Here is a 15,349-nt window from a genome sequence, read left to right on the forward strand (position 1 = left end):
AAGGCAGCTGGGCAGTGGCAAGGAATTGATCTAGCTGCCTTCCTCAGCATCTTGCTTTAGTCTGCAATAGAAAGAAACTCTCTTTAGCATGCACCCAAGAAACTCAACATGCCGTGGTGTGTCTAGAGCAAAAGAAAAACTTTCTAGTCCTAGCAGCAATCCAGACTGCAAACCTAGTTCAAGTCAGAGTCATTCCACTGAATTCAGTAGATTAACATCTATTTTCATCAGGTAACAATCTGCCCCCTGTGACCATCTGCACATCCTTACCCTAAGTAGAGGCCTGAGTCACACACCAAGGGTCATTTCTCCCTAGGATTTACTGGAAAGAGTGAAGGAGCATACAGATAAGGGATAGAGCCTGAAACATTACTGCTATCAAAGGATCACTGAAGACAATACTGATGCCACCCTATTCAGGACTGGCAACTGGCTTGTGCCTTCCACTTAAATGACTCACAGCCACTGTCTGACTGATCTATGTTCACGGAAATACCTAGCAAGGGCACTTCATGAAGAGCAGGGCAGCACATCTCAGACTCGTTACCAAAGACTCAGGCTCAAACACAGCTTTTTTAACCTGTATTTTCTTACTTTTTGCTCCACTGGACCCATGGATAACACAGACTTACTCAGATACGTTTGAAATCCCTTGCTCTAGCAAAGTAGTTGCATTCCTTTGATGAATGCTGTGGGCCAGTATCAGCTAATCCTTCCAGGGATTCCATGTCTGGTAAACATAACCTTCAATTTGGGGATTACTAGGGTTCTTTCAGAACTGTTCTGGCTAATTGCTATAGTAGTTCACAACAACAGCACACTGCTGTTGATGTTTCCTGCATAAAGAAACTAATGCCCAAGGGCTGATGTAGTGTCCTCAGCAATTCACTAGTGTCATTAATCCTTTTGTGTTGCTCCTGTACCTTCAAGACTTACTGACCACCTTGAAAAAAGTTGTTCAGTTTGTTGTATCACACTAGGACAAAGAAAAAAAAATAAGCCAATGTACCTTCAGGTTTTTCCTGTGTCAATGTGTTTAGTGAGGATTTACATCAGTACTCTTCATCTTCATGCTACCTTACAGCTCTTTTCTCAGTATTAGAAGTTACACAGCAAAGAGCTAAAGCTCATCTCTAGAGTAACTACAATGCATAATGACATGAAATGATCTATTTCTAATCTCTGTCCATTCATCCAGAATGACTCTTTTCAAAATTCACTTAATGCCCATCATCCCTTAGTGGTGGTCACAGGTTCTGTCACGTCTACAGCAGTTTCCCCATTAGAAGAAGTACTACCAAGAAGGAGTGCATGATTTCCCTGGACAATATGGTCACATTCTCTCTGCCTCTAGAGAATGCTTCTGATCTGAATAGTGATTCAAATAGATATTTCTTATGGATTGATCTTGTTATGCTCCACCTGAACAAAGCAACATCCAATGTACCTCACATTGGAATGCAATGCTCTAAGTCCAGATAAATGCTTTTCTGTTATTTAATTTTATCATAAAGAAGAATAGAGGGATTTGCAAGATGTTCCATCTTTGAAAATGAAAATACTAAGCTATCATCAATGTCTGCAGCTCCAAGTTCTTTATGCACTTTATGTGTCCTGACATATATCACAGCTCTCTCAGATAATGCTACAGAACTAGGTGAAGAATGACTACTTGCTGACACTCATGATCACCCGAGATGTCTATGCTAGCAGTTCCATCCCCATCCCTCTGAGTCATCATCATGTACACTGAAGGAATCTAAGGCTAGTGTCTTTCCACACGGGCAAACATCATCATTCATTTCAGTTCCTAAAGTTTCAAGTAGGCTTCAGGTTAAAGCTTTTCCACACCAGTTAATCAAATCTGCAGCTCCTGCCAGTTTAACAATCATCTCTGTACTTACTACACAACCAAATTTTTGTTTCAGGAAATTATAGTCTTATCTTTCTCAGTTCAGGAAAATATTGTAAGTTTAAAAAAAAATCTTTAAAAAAATATATATATATAGCCTTTGAACCTAAGTGCATATTCTTCTAGCATGCCAGATTGCAAATTCTCAACTGGATTCCTAAATAATACCAGTTTTAGAAATTCACAAAACAAACTAGTAGTTCTCTGGCATATAATTTGGATTCAACCAAATGAGCTTGGTAACCTCATACGTGTTTTACAGCCTGCAAGAACTAGTGTGTTAAGCTTTTTCAGTCAACAGTTGCTCATATCTGTGCTGAGACCAGAGGTCTGAATTTGGAGAATGTTTTCTTGGGTTAAGAGCGCCAAACATCCATCTAACAATATGAACATCTGGATCCAATGAGATATTACTCAATGATTGGCTTAGACCCAATCTTTTTATTTTTGGGGCATTGTTAGCACTAACTACATCACTAGGAACCTTGCCGGGATCAGTATGATCATTCTGTCACATGCTGGTCAACAACATTTAGGGTTTTATTTGAAGCTGATCCACATGCCTCAGCAAAGTGATTCCATCTGTGACAACCTTCTGCATCTGTGTGCTCCTCAGGGATAGGCAGTCCCTGTGTCAGAGGATGCAAAATGCTGCTGCTGCTATTAGTAAGGCAATTTTAGCTTGTTCTTTTTGCCCTTCCATAGGTAAATCCCCAGGACTGAGTTACCCCTTCACCAATGGGTTGTAACCCCAGAACCATCATTTTAGTTGGTATCCCTGAAGCCATCGTTTTAGCTGGATTGTCAAATACAAAGGGCTGATAAACTTACAGACTTCCCTCAAACACAGTTTCTTTACTGAAACAAGTTTTCTCTTTTCAAGGAGACAAGATCTCAGCTTCACTAGTCATTTTTGTTAAAAGTGCTTGCATTTGACACAGAATTAATATCTAAAATACATTGAATTTGTTCTCCACACTTCCCACACTTTACTGTGTCTAAACCTCATACTTGCTGTTATTATACTGCCTCTGCTTTCTTTTACCAGACTACCACAGCAAGTAGTTGATCTTTTCTTCTAGTTTTACTCCATGGAAACCAGCAAACATCAGTTTTGCAAGCTGCTTGATTTCCCCTTTGTGTTTCATAATCCCAGATCATTCTGGGAGCAGGAAAAACTGCTAACATCTATGCCATCACTTGATAGAAATAGATGCAGCTAAACTTTACACCCCATTACACACAGTGTCTTGTTCAAAGCATGCTGAGAAGACATCATTTAGATAACATACTAAACCTTTTCATTTCCATCTGTTCTTGCTGACTCCAGACACAGCTGGTTGGGAATGGGTCAGGAGGTGGTAGAAGAAACTAAGTAATGTGTTCAGTGCAAATGATAGTGGCACACTCTGTAACAGAGGGAGGAGACAGGGATGGGAAAGGATGGGATGGAAATAGACAGTCCCAAAGACCCCTCCTAGAAGCATTTACAGAAATACCTCTGTGGTGACCAGCACTGGGGGATGAGGGGGGAGGAGAAGGAAAAATTAAAAAAAAAATAGAGACTTTTGAGACTTTTACTATCGGGGAACATGAGCAACTGTAGGAGGAGACTTGACAGCCTCATTGGGACCAGCTGCAAGAAATAGGAAGATCCCCATCTTCATCTTGGAAGACTGTGTTCTGAGAAGCCTCCCACCTCTATCCCAGTGCTTCCAACATTTCCTACCTACAACACAGGGCCTGGTTCAAACCCTCTCTGAAAGCTGAGCCCTACAGGGTCCTGTCAGCTCAGAAAGGCATTCCCAGAGGACATCTAGAGTCTCTCTGAATATAAAAGGTGGGTGGGTTGAGTGCTCCAGCTGTGATTGAGGGAAGACACCTGAACTGAGCCAAGCACTCACCTTCCCTGTGGACTTGACTCCTTTCCAGATGCAGAAGTAGCAGATGATCCATGCGAGCAGTAGACACAGAGCCAGCTCCCAGCGCAGGCTGCCCAGGTGCTGGATGCCATCAGAAATTTTTAGTACTCTCCTCCTGTGTTGGGGGGAGACAAAACAGCACCTGAATGTCACTGATGTTGGCCACTAGCGTTCCAAATCCCACACTGGCTCTCACTACACCTCCACAATGCCTACAGCTTTGGGGAGAGGTGATATCCTATAAACAACACCCAGCTCTGGGCTGCAAGCCTCAGAGGAGTCAAGCAGTGGTCCTCAGTTGCTCTTCTCTTAGAAGAAAGTACTACCAGCCAAGACATTTCTTCTCCCACTTGTCCTGTTTGGGGTAAGAACTCAGTCTGCAAAAATGTGTGGAACCTTGTGCAAACAAGCAAGCCCAGGCTCAAGTGAGCCTTCTTTCACACAGATTACAAAGATCACCTATACCTTTCTTACATGCTTCAAACAAAGTAGATGATACATTTCATTAAGACACAGAATCAATCAGGCGGACACAAGAAGCAAGGCTCTCCAACCCCCTTCTCCACAGTGCCCTTCTATTGTCTTTGGGAGTGGATATATACATATATCCCTTCAGGACCCAGAGCAGCAGAGAATCCTATGCCATGACAAAGGCCAGGACAGGCCCACAGCAATCATCATAGCACAGACAGAAGAGACATCCTCTTTCAGACACTGTGGAGATAAGATCCTAAGCTTGATGGAACTTGATTCAATCCAGTTCTCACAGTCTCACCCTGAACATTCAGTAGCTTTCCATGCTGTGGTTGTGTCAAATCTTCCTCAGGACTTACAGAAGTCAGGACTCACCCCTCTCCTCCTGTGACTCCTACATCACACTGATAGACATGAGTATGAAACACTGTGATGCAATCCCGAAACCTCAAGCCTGAGACAGATGAAGAGGGACATGCACTAATTTGCAGCTCCAACAGCAATGCACAGAGCATGCCCACAAGCCCATCCTGCTGTAAAATACAGCAATTATTCTAAAATAAAGGTAGCACTGCTGGAGAACCACAGTTTGAGATGCACAGCCTCCTTTCCTGCTTCACAGTCTAGTGACGGATTGCAAGGATGAGAGTTCAGAGGAAATCACTCTGCCCTTTCAGACATTTTTCGTTATCTTGCAGTTTCCTTTCTTCTACAGACATGGACCCTGAAACAAGCGGGAAGCAGATGCTAACAGAGCATAACTAACTGAACACTGTACCACAGCCAGAAGAAACCTCGGAAGAACACCATCACGCTGCTGGCAGGTCAGCACCTCCCCAGGAAGCTGTTGCCTCCCTACGCCACAGCCCAAAGAAGCCAGGAACAGATGTTGCATAGAAAGCTGTGGAGAGTGGAAATTTTCAGTCCAGTGTGCTGATTCCCCAGTAATATTACCAGACTGTTCAAAGTGCTGAAATAAACATCTACTTTTCTAGCGGCCAGTCTCAGGGAGCGCAGCCTAAGAAAGCCCAGCATCTCCTCCTATGTGAGCAGCCATCTGAGGGAGAACACAGGCTCAGAGACCACAAGGGAGACAAAAAAAAGAAGTAGAAGCGGAAAAGACCAACTATGGGAGGAAATAATGCTATACGCTTATTAGCAAATAGCAACGTATTTATCCAGCACCTTCTACTCTAGTGATCCCTCTCTGTTCCTACATAGACATTAAAAAAACACTTTTCTCTGTGCTGAAGCAGGGATACCCCAAAAGACTATGTGATCTGACGGCATACAGCAGTGTTGTTGAGGACAGCAAAGGCAGAGCACTCCATCAGCCTAAATGCACAAGGGAAATATGTGGTGGCAGCAGGGAGTTTACTTGCACAGTCTATTACTCGGGATTTGGTGCTTAAAAAAAAAAACAGTGAAAATGGGGGAACAAATTTCACTGTGAAGTAAGCTGACCTCAGCATGTTATTTTGATTTTGGTGAGCTTTCCTCATCAGTATAGCTTGCATATTAATCACTGAAGTAAAAAATCACCTCTTTTTCTATTTTTAAGGTAAAGACCATTCCACATACAAAGGTCACCATCCACCAGGAGAGAACCTCCTGACAACATGGTGGTATCACACAGTAGCACTGATTGAATGGAAAGAGATCACTTACTGCATCATCAGCATGGCCTCCTGCAGAACACAACAGGTTTTTGAAGGTCCCCTTTTCAACAACTGAAGATGTTAAAGCTTGACAAAACTTGAGAACAAAAACCCACCACAGAGCTGCTTCTTTGTGGATCACCACACATCTCGCTCCACTCCCAGCTATAGCACTGGCTGTGTCCTGAGCATAGGATACAGCCACCAGGCGGATCAAGGCCTGCATGTGGCAGAATACCCCAAATGAAACAAAAGTAATCTATAATCCAGCAGATATACAATCTGCAATCCAATTTAATCCAATCCATGAACCTGACCCAAGGTTTCAGGAGGATTTAGACGCAGAACATACATACAGCCAATTCACCTATGTTGCAAGAGGTAACAACTGTATAAGGAAGATTATGGGTGGCAATGAAGAACACGGGAGGAGGCAGAGAGAGAAGCAAATGGAAAAAGGATGAGTACAATAGCAGGGAAGGAAAATAGAAGTAACAGAGGGAAGTACAGCAAACAGAATATCAAGGACTAGAAGAGCCAAAGCAAGAATGAGGTGCAGTCCATGCACAGAGGATCACCTGGTCATCACCGAGGTCAGTGAGACTGAGGAGCCAGAAAGGTCCAGAGGGCCAGGAATACGGTATGAGAGAAAGACAAAGTCAAACTCCTCTCTCAGGCAGGCCAGCCTGACAAATAGCTCCAGACAAACACCACCTGGCCTTGCAATGTTGTCCTCAACTGAGAATGCTGCACCTGAGATCAAGGCTCTTCACATTTGCTTTCACCTTGACTTGCCCAGTTTGCAATGTTATGGCCTGTTCTGACAAGGACAAACTATTAGGAAGCTCTGCTGTGGGGTTCACTCATTGCACAGGGAATGTATTTCTCAGAGGATGAGGGGATGACAGGCCTTTCTTGTACTTACTCCCAGAATTCAATGACAGGGGAGGTGACATTTTCGTTCGTCATGTTTAGCGTGGAGTTCGCCTTCTGGAATTCCATGCAGCTCCCTGCAGAGGAGGCCCAAGAAGAGAGGGAATACTGGAATACCAGAGGATCTGAAAAATAGCTCCCTTTCCATCTTTAATGTTAATAGTCAGCAAAAGACAAATTTTCTACAGTCCCATGGATGCATGAAAGAACTCCCCTCCAGGGTAAGGTTAGCAAGACACTTAGAACAACTAAGGAGACTGCATTTCATCTTTTCTTCCAGAGGGCATGGTGAGACATCCTGACCAGCACTGAGCCTACCAGTAATGCATGGCATGGGAAGATTGGATTTTTCATCCCTGCCACCTGTGTCAAAAAACAAGATGTCTTTTATGACTGGAGTCCAGAGGTGGAGCAGCCTGGAAAGGTATTTAGCAAATTATGTTGGCCAGACACAGCAAATGAGCACTCACACTGGGCGCTTTCTGGTAAAGACCTATGTTATCAAACAGAACTGCGACTCTTCTCTAAAAGCATCAGCAGAACTACTGCTACTGCACTTTGTCTAGCAATAACTAGGGTTTGCTCCTCCCAGAAACCACAGTCTTACGAATGTAGCACTAAGTTGCTTTCATGAGTTAGTCGGTTATCTGCAAGCAGCAAGTTTTCTTGTGCAGGAGCTGAGGGATGAGGAGTGAGAGGGGACTCCGCACCTACCTGTGTTCCACTCATGGTCACAGCTGCCCCAGGGAAGGTCTATGGTGAATGAACTGAAGAGATAAAACAAGGCCCAAGCCAGGACAATAATGTAGTAGAAGTTCAGAAGTACGACAATGACCTGTGAGGCATAGCCAATTCCTGCAGAAAGAAGGCCTTGAATGTGGATAAATATATCAAGGGGGAGGCACAGGCCTCATCTTAAGGTTGGCTCCTGCCCTCAGAATGGCCCACAACCCAAGTCTCCCATTATGCTCATATAACGCTTAATTCTTTACTTCTCATTTTGACCATGTTGCTGTCTAAATGGGAGCAGGACAACCACTGAAGCTGTCATTCCCCCTCCAGTGGTACCCAAACTCCACCATACTGCATCAGCACAGGTTTGGTGTGGCTTCTTTAAGAAGCTGACCTCCACGTAAGAAGGACAGAGGTGCTCTGATAGGCTGGCAGGCTCTTCCCTTCCCTTGTTTTTGGGTGACAAGGGAAACCCAGGTAAACCCTGAAAGATTGGAGACAGATGAGGAACAGACCACAGCTACCAGCCTGAACACTAAGTGAGACTGATGAGCAGCAGAGTCAGAGTAGTCACTTCAATCAAAATTGTATCAACTGATTACTTTGGAGAAAAGATGAGATTGGATCAATATGCGAAAGTACCGGCTGGCAGTCAATTCTAGGAGCACAGCCCTTGAGGCTCTGGGGCCTGGTACCTACTAGAAACTCAGCCCCACAGGGCAGCATAGGCTTCTGGGCATCAAGTTTCTTTTGAGTGGCTCTGCATTTGGCCCACCTGTTAGGGACCAGTGCAGGAGGTTGTGGTTGGGGGCCTACATGCTGCTCCATATAGCATCCTCCACAGCTGCCCCTGGGTGAGGAGTTCACCATGTGGGGTATTAAATCTGCCCACCAGGTCCAGGCTTCAGACAGTCTGTAGGAAACACTTGTCCATAGGAGCCAGCCCTAACAAGCAGTTAAGTGCATTCCCCAGGTGGCTTGACCTGAACAGAGAGGGTCTTGGATGAGGGAGAGGCTCTTGGTGAGGGAGCTGCCCAGAAAGCTGAGCAGTCCTGCGAGATGAGTCGCAAGGCCAGTCATTGCCCAGTAAACCCACCCTCCCATTATCTTTATTGCAGCATTTTCTAGCTAAAGAATAGGAAGAGGAAAGTGTCTGGACAGAGGATATGCAGATTACGGTTGGAAAGCAGGTAAGAGAGACACTCAAAGAGAGAGAAATATATGACAGTACTCCATCTGCTGAGTAGCATCTCTTTTACCAATTTTCACTTTTTTTATTTTGCTCACTCTTTTCTTTCCACTTTTCATTGTTTTAGAAGTTTCTAATATTCTAATATTCTCTGGAAGGTGACAGAGGAGTATCTAAAAGTTTTGGCAAATGAGGAGGAGGCAACTGAGACTTATCAGACCTAAGAAATCATAGAAGACTGGGGACTGGATGAGTGTGCTCAGGTAGTGCAAGGAGTAGATGTGACAGTTCATGATTTAGTAAGACAGCTGACACTTTTCACCACTAAATTTTTAAGCCCCCTGCAAACTCAGAAAAATGACATAGGATTGATTTTAAAAGAAGTAGTATATTTTAGGTTCCTCATAACTCTCAGAAGCATTTGCATCATTTAGATCTTGGAGGGCAATTTTATCAGGCAAAGCTCATGGCCAGAGTGCTGGGAATGATGTGGAAGGAAGCTGGGATGCAGTGTAATGAGTGGTACTGTTTAGTGAGAAAGGTAAACAATTTTCTAAGTTTTCTTTGGAATGAGGATGGTCAGTGACACTAGCTGGGCCGTCATCTGCAAGGGTCATCAGAGCACATGGTGAGGTACATAACGAAGACACAAAGCACTTCCTTTTCCCCATGCCTCACAGAGCTGGTGTCAAGGGAGCCTTCCTCCAGCCAGGCTGAAGCTCACGGTCCCAGCACTCTTTCCCGCCTCACCTTGCCCTTCTGGGCTCACTCACCTTCAAAGAGAGGGCAAATCCTCCTCCAGGCAGTCACCCCTCCCTGGCTTGTGTACTGCCCTAGTGCCGTTTCCAGGAAGAACACTGGAATCCCGCAGGTGAAGAGGAAGATGAGGTAGGGGATGAAGAAGGCACCTGGCGGATTCAAGCAGCGTACAGGAGAAATAAGTGACTGCATTTGGGCCATCCTAAACCTAGAACCATGCAACCCCCTCCAGGAGAGCCCTGAGGAGGACGGTGTGGGAGCAATGTGGGCTGCTGAGGGTGGGAAGGGCAGGGATGTGAGGTGCCAGGAGAAAGGGCTTTTCTTCAAGGTCTGACTTCCGGAACAATGTGACTACATGAGAAACTCAACATTTGGAAAAGGAGGAGAGAAAGGAAAGTTTCTAGGCCTGACTTTTGTGCAGAAAAGAGTAAAACAAGTTCTAATTAACTGTATAGAAATAAATGAGATCATTCTACTGCGAAACCATTGTGATTTTTAAGAAAGATGATGATTCCTTTTAATATGATTTTTCTGAATGCCTGTCATCGACACTACCATAGATGACAACACCAAGACATTGAAGAACACATTCAGAATAATATATTCATCCAGTTTTGAGGCTTGCTCAAGCATTCACTTGCTCAAAAAAGCAGGCACACAACTGAAAAGAAAATAGTGCACAAAAGTATTTCCCTCATACAAGCAACCAGGGCTCCTTCCTGGTCAAATCCTATCATGGAACCAGATGGGGATGAAATGGATCATGTTCATGATTATTCTGCACTAACATTAAATGCACTAATGGCTTTTCTCTGACAGAGCATAAGAGAGAGACCCACAAATGCTCCCTGCTTTGCAAATGCACTATTGAAGCTGCTGAAGCACCACCACACAGGACAGGGAGGGCAGATGTTGGAGTCGAGCTTGGCTGCCCGCAAGCACACCCTGGAGGGCCTTTCTATCCCTCTGACTGCACTGAGGATGCAAAGTAGGACATGGACTTCAGTCGGAAAGGGGCAACCCCAAGGGAACCGAGCACCAGCAAGGCAGTGGCAGGCTCTGAAGGGCACATAGAGCCCAAGGGGACATCTCAGCTAGCCAAAAGCCTTCTTTTCCCTGAGTAGTCCTTTTTCATGCTAGTGAGATGCTACCTGGCTCTCAGTCAGGTTCGTGGGGGTGTATGACGAACAATCCTGGTGTACAGTTAAATGAAATCTCTTGTTTTTCAAGTTAAGAAGCTTAGCTAGCATGCACAGTCTGGGGAGAGGGAAAGGGCACGTTGGGCCAGCAGTACCATCCCCACACTTGCTTCAGCAGGGCACACAGCCCCAACCCTCTCCTCCCTGCAAGAAAAACTCCAAGGAAATATGCAGAGAGAGCATCTCCACAGCTCCCTCCGGGAAGCACCAGCCAAAGGGCAGGATGCTGTTACCTGGCAACCACAGGGAAGGATGAATGTCTGGCCCATATGCTTTCTGTGCACTAGTAAATATAAATTACTTCGGGCAAAGGGTGAGGGGGAATATTTATATCAACACAATCCCCCCAAGTCCCATTTTGTGTGCAGTTATATTACCATAAAAGTGGTGCATTTTTCCAAGAGAGATTATTGTTGTGCAAAAGTTTGTACTGAACTAAACCACTGATGCAAGGTCTGAGGAAACATCTCCGAGCTGGTAGGTGGGGTTGTCCAACATGGGCTTTGTTTATTTGCAGTCTGCATTCTGGACCTTCCTCTTCCTCAGCAGCTCTGGTTACCTCAAGTCTGTCCATCTGCAGTGGTTTCTGAAAGACTTTACCCTTTAGGAGTCTACCTTGAGGGTCCAAATGTGGATTAGGAAATGAATTGAAATGACAGTGCGGGCACAGGAGAGATTCACAGGGATACATCTGGGTCCTGGCCAACTATCTCCTCTGCTCTCCACCTCTTCCCTCTCCTGCCATCTTGGACCTCATCTCCTACTACCATGGTGCTGAACACCTTATGGAGGGCGACCCCGACACCAGCACAGCTGCTCCCCGGAGGAGTGCAGGCTCCCAAGCCCAGCTGTGGAGCTGTCACTGCCAGGATCTTGGGGAGCTACACCAGGCTACGGGGCAGATGTCCCTGCACCACGAGGACTATCCAGGCATCCTGCCTCAAGGGCACTTCACAGGCAACAAAGCCATTGCAGGGCAGAGGACTGGCACTTGCCAGCAGAGGTGGGAAAATGTGGCAAGGGAGACTGCCTTCAGCCAGGGGCTGCAATGATGGAGGGGGAAAAAGAGAAAAGGTGCTATAGCACGGCTACCTTTCACAACCACATAGGCCTGGGGGCCCATCTGCACTGCAGCAGGGAAGGCAGCCCCTTACAGCAGGTTACGACATGGCTCCTTCCCGTAATGCAAGCTGGGCCATTAGACCGCGCATCCAAGCAGCCCCGAAGCGTGACCTGACTTTTCTCCACTCAGACTCCTCCCGTCCAGCCTCAGAGTGAAACCCCAGCAGAGATTTTCCTCGCTGAAGCCCGCAGCGCATCTGCACTGCACACATCATTCGTCTCAGCACTGACTTCCCCGGCCACTTCTCCTTTGCCCTCGCTGGGGAGGCCGCAGACACAGGACAAGTCGATGCCGATGCCGGGTGAGTGCGTGGGGCCAGGGTGCGGCCACCGCCAGACAGGCTTCCCCGGTATTTCCCAATCGGCAGGGCCAGCCTGACCCCGCCACAGGAGGTAAAAGCAAGAGTGAAAAAGAGCGAAAGAAGAACATCTTTTGCTCTTTGCTTCTCCTCCCATCACCACTTTTTTGTTTTTTTTAGTGTTTTGGTTTGGGGTTTTTTTTGCTACATAGGCCCTTGTTATCAAACACAGAGAGCACAAAATATGCGTGAGACTATTCTAGCTTTGTTATGTAGAAAGATCTCTAAAGAAAGGAAAAGTGACAAGCTGCCTCTATTTGCATAACTAAGATTTTGCAGAACCTTTTCTTTCTGTGAAGAGTCGAGGCTTATTTAGCCAAGCAAAGCAAAAGCTGAGAAGAGTTACCATCACGGCAGAAAGGCAATTGCGGAGGGGGCCACAGAGCTATTTAAGACTGAAGGTAACATTGGCGTAAGAGCAAATGGTTACAGACTGGCCAGGATTAATCTTAAGCTAGAAATTAAATAAAGGTCCCTAACCACCAGAGAAGTAAAAGTGCCAGCACCAGCCTTCCCAAAGGAGTACAGACCTCTGACAGCTTTTAAAATTAATCTCAATACATTACAGATGGGTGATTTGATATAGCACCAGCCAGGGCAGGGCTGGACTCCATCATGCAGGAGAAAGCCTGTGTAGCCTTATATCATTCCTTACCCCAAGAAAAGTTATCTGGGAAATGCCTTTCTCAAGCATCATTTTTTCTTTAGCCTCATGGGAAGGTGGCCAGAGAGGGCAGGAGGTGACAAATTTTGCCTGAGATTTTGAATTCCTCCTAGCCTCTCCCACTTCACAGCTTCGGTTCCCATTTCTTTGGAAATTTCTTGGGGAGAAAAGGGTCATCCTGAATCTCTCCTCTCTTCCCTAGCCAGCAGCATTTGGAAACAGCGGGGCACAGCCCCGCGCAATCGACCTTCGCAGGGCACAGCAGGGAGAGGGCTACAAAGACGCAGCTCCCAGGACCAGCTCCTCTCCCAGCCGGCAGTGCTCGTCCTGAGCTGGTTCCCCGCACACAGAGCGCACAGGGATGGTGCAGCGACTGCAGCAAGTGCCATGCAGCAAGCAGCCAAGAAACCTTCCAGATTAAAAAAGGAAAACAAGAAAAAAAATCCTCCCTTTCTGAAATAAAATTCCCAATCACCTGGTAGAAAGAAGCAAATGTCTGAGCAAAATCCAGTGTGAAAATAGCTAAATGGCAGCTAATCCTCTTTTATGCCACTGGGATGAAAGCAGTTTAGCGAGGCCCATGAGACTACCCCAAGCTAAAGCCAGGGGATTTCAACCCAGAGTCCCCAGCACTCGCTCCATGCCAGCTCCGTGCCAAGTGCCATTTCTCCTCTCCCCATCCCTTCCGGGGAGCCCAATTAGCAATTAATCACCGAATAGGGACCATAATTCCTTCTCCATGTGCCACGGAGAAAACAGACATGCGGCCAAACTTAGCAGAGCTTTGGGTTTTCATCTCTTAAATAATTTCTTTTCCCTTGAAAGAAAGTCACAAGCTAAACAAACCAGAAGTAAAAACTTGCAAAATCCTCCAGCAACCCCCTGCCCGCAAAAGCGAGCCCAGCTCCGCCGCGAAGTCGCGGTCCAGCCTAGCCCACGCACCCGCCTGGACCTGCTCGAAGTCGCTACTGCCCGCAGAGCCCCGCAGCGTCCACGCGCAGTACCCTGCACAGGTGATGGCAATGCCCTGCTCCGTCTTGCTCCCTCTTGCACGAAGATCCTGGCACCTCATCTCCCTGCTCAGAGGCACGTTTCACACCCCCTCCATGCGTGCACGGCTTCGTTTGATGCCAGGAGGCACCGCGGGAAGCAGAAGCAATGCTGCACATCTTCGCGGAGGTGAGGAAGAACCCCTTAGCTCTGCCTACCTCGGTGGCAGGACCCGGCACCCAGGGGTGCACCTCATTGCAGGCGCCCGGCCAGCCAAGGCCGTCATGAGGGACCAGGGATCAGTCTACTGACCCAGTTGTGGTGGGCAAGCAGGCTTCTCCCTCAGCGTTTTGTTTAATGAGTTTCCATCCCCGCGGCAGGCAGGGTCTTCCTTCACAGAGATTTAAAGAAATGCAAAATGGGAGCCAGATGGAAACCGCATCTCTGGCCCCTCGGCAAACACCTGGGCACCCTCACCTCTGTAATGGGCAAACTCCCAGTAAGTCAAGGCCACGCAGAAACATGCAGACTAGACAAATTTTGGGGCACACACTATCTCATCAACAGCAGATGTAGGGCCACTTGGGCACAACAGGCAGGACCTGCCGCAAACTGGAGCCTTGAAGCACACAGAGGCTCCAAAAGCCCCTAGAAAACACTCCAGCTTCTCATTGCAGCAGCAGCAGCAAGGACATCCGTGTCTCTGGGGCTTCCCGTACAGCCCCCCTACACACACCCCGCTGTGGCTCTGGGACACGCGGTCCTGTTTGCACAGGGGGCCTGGTGCTCCTCCAGGAAAAGATATCTGGGGTGAGTCACCCAGCTGGGAGAGCTGGAGCCCCCACCCTGCTCCTCCCTCCTCATGCACACAGCTGCTGGCCTCACCGCAGGACGGGGGCACCGCACGCCTCCAGGAAACGGGGCCCCGGCGGCCAGAAACCCTAGCAGCATGCCGCTTAGTTACCTACATCCTACCAGGTCAAAACAGATGCTGCTTCCTCTCAGCAAATTTATCACTCAGGCGTTACTGAGAAGCTGCTGTCAGCCAGACGTAAGCAGGGGGAGATGCAGATGTGCACGGAGGGACAGCAGAGGGACATAGCATCTGGGGTTGGCCGGGGCAGGGCTGCACTTACCTCCACCGTTCTTGTAGCAGAGGTAGGGGAACCGCCACACATTTCCCAAACCGATGATCTCCCCAGCCACCGACAGCACGTACTCCAGCTTGTTATTCCACTGGCCTCGTTCCAGAGTTTGATCCTCTTCCTTCTCCTTTTCCGTGCTTGGATGTGCAGGTATCGTTTCGCCATTGCTAACTGTACCAGGGACTCTGTAATCCATCCCGCCTTCAGAAGGAGTTTCCTTCATTACGGTTAGAACATGTCACGCAACAAGGCAGAAATTTAGGCTATGGGAGGCAGGGGAGGCAAGGACAC

At 47.1% G+C, this 15,349-nt stretch overlaps 1 protein-coding gene across 2 annotated transcripts in view; it reads right to left on the minus strand.

Annotated features, from left to right (window-relative positions):
* Positions 1 to 15,257, minus strand: part of LOC134137327 (sodium- and chloride-dependent GABA transporter 2) — a 31,295-nt gene extending 16,038 nt beyond the window's left edge. Inside the window, exons 1-5 of one of the 2 annotated variants that reach the window (XM_062570174.1) lie at positions 15,050 to 15,257; positions 9,594 to 9,728; positions 7,614 to 7,754; positions 6,892 to 6,976; positions 3,817 to 3,949 (exon numbers count right to left, since the gene is read on the minus strand). In XM_062570174.1, coding sequence (XP_062426158.1) covers positions 3,817 to 3,949; positions 6,892 to 6,976; positions 7,614 to 7,754; positions 9,594 to 9,728; positions 15,050 to 15,254 — 699 coding nt within the window. In that variant the 5' untranslated portion in view covers positions 15,255 to 15,257. Of the gene's footprint in view, positions 1 to 3,816; positions 3,950 to 6,891; positions 6,977 to 7,613; positions 7,755 to 9,593; positions 9,729 to 15,045 lie in introns of both variants that reach the window. The other variant, XM_062570165.1, reaches the window with a different exon arrangement.
* Positions 15,258 to 15,349: the final 92 nt, after the last annotated feature.

This window comes from Rhea pennata, chromosome 1 (genome assembly GCF_028389875.1).
Source record: "Rhea pennata isolate bPtePen1 chromosome 1, bPtePen1.pri, whole genome shotgun sequence".
In the NCBI taxonomy this organism is placed as follows: domain Eukaryota; kingdom Metazoa; phylum Chordata; class Aves; order Rheiformes; family Rheidae; genus Rhea; species Rhea pennata.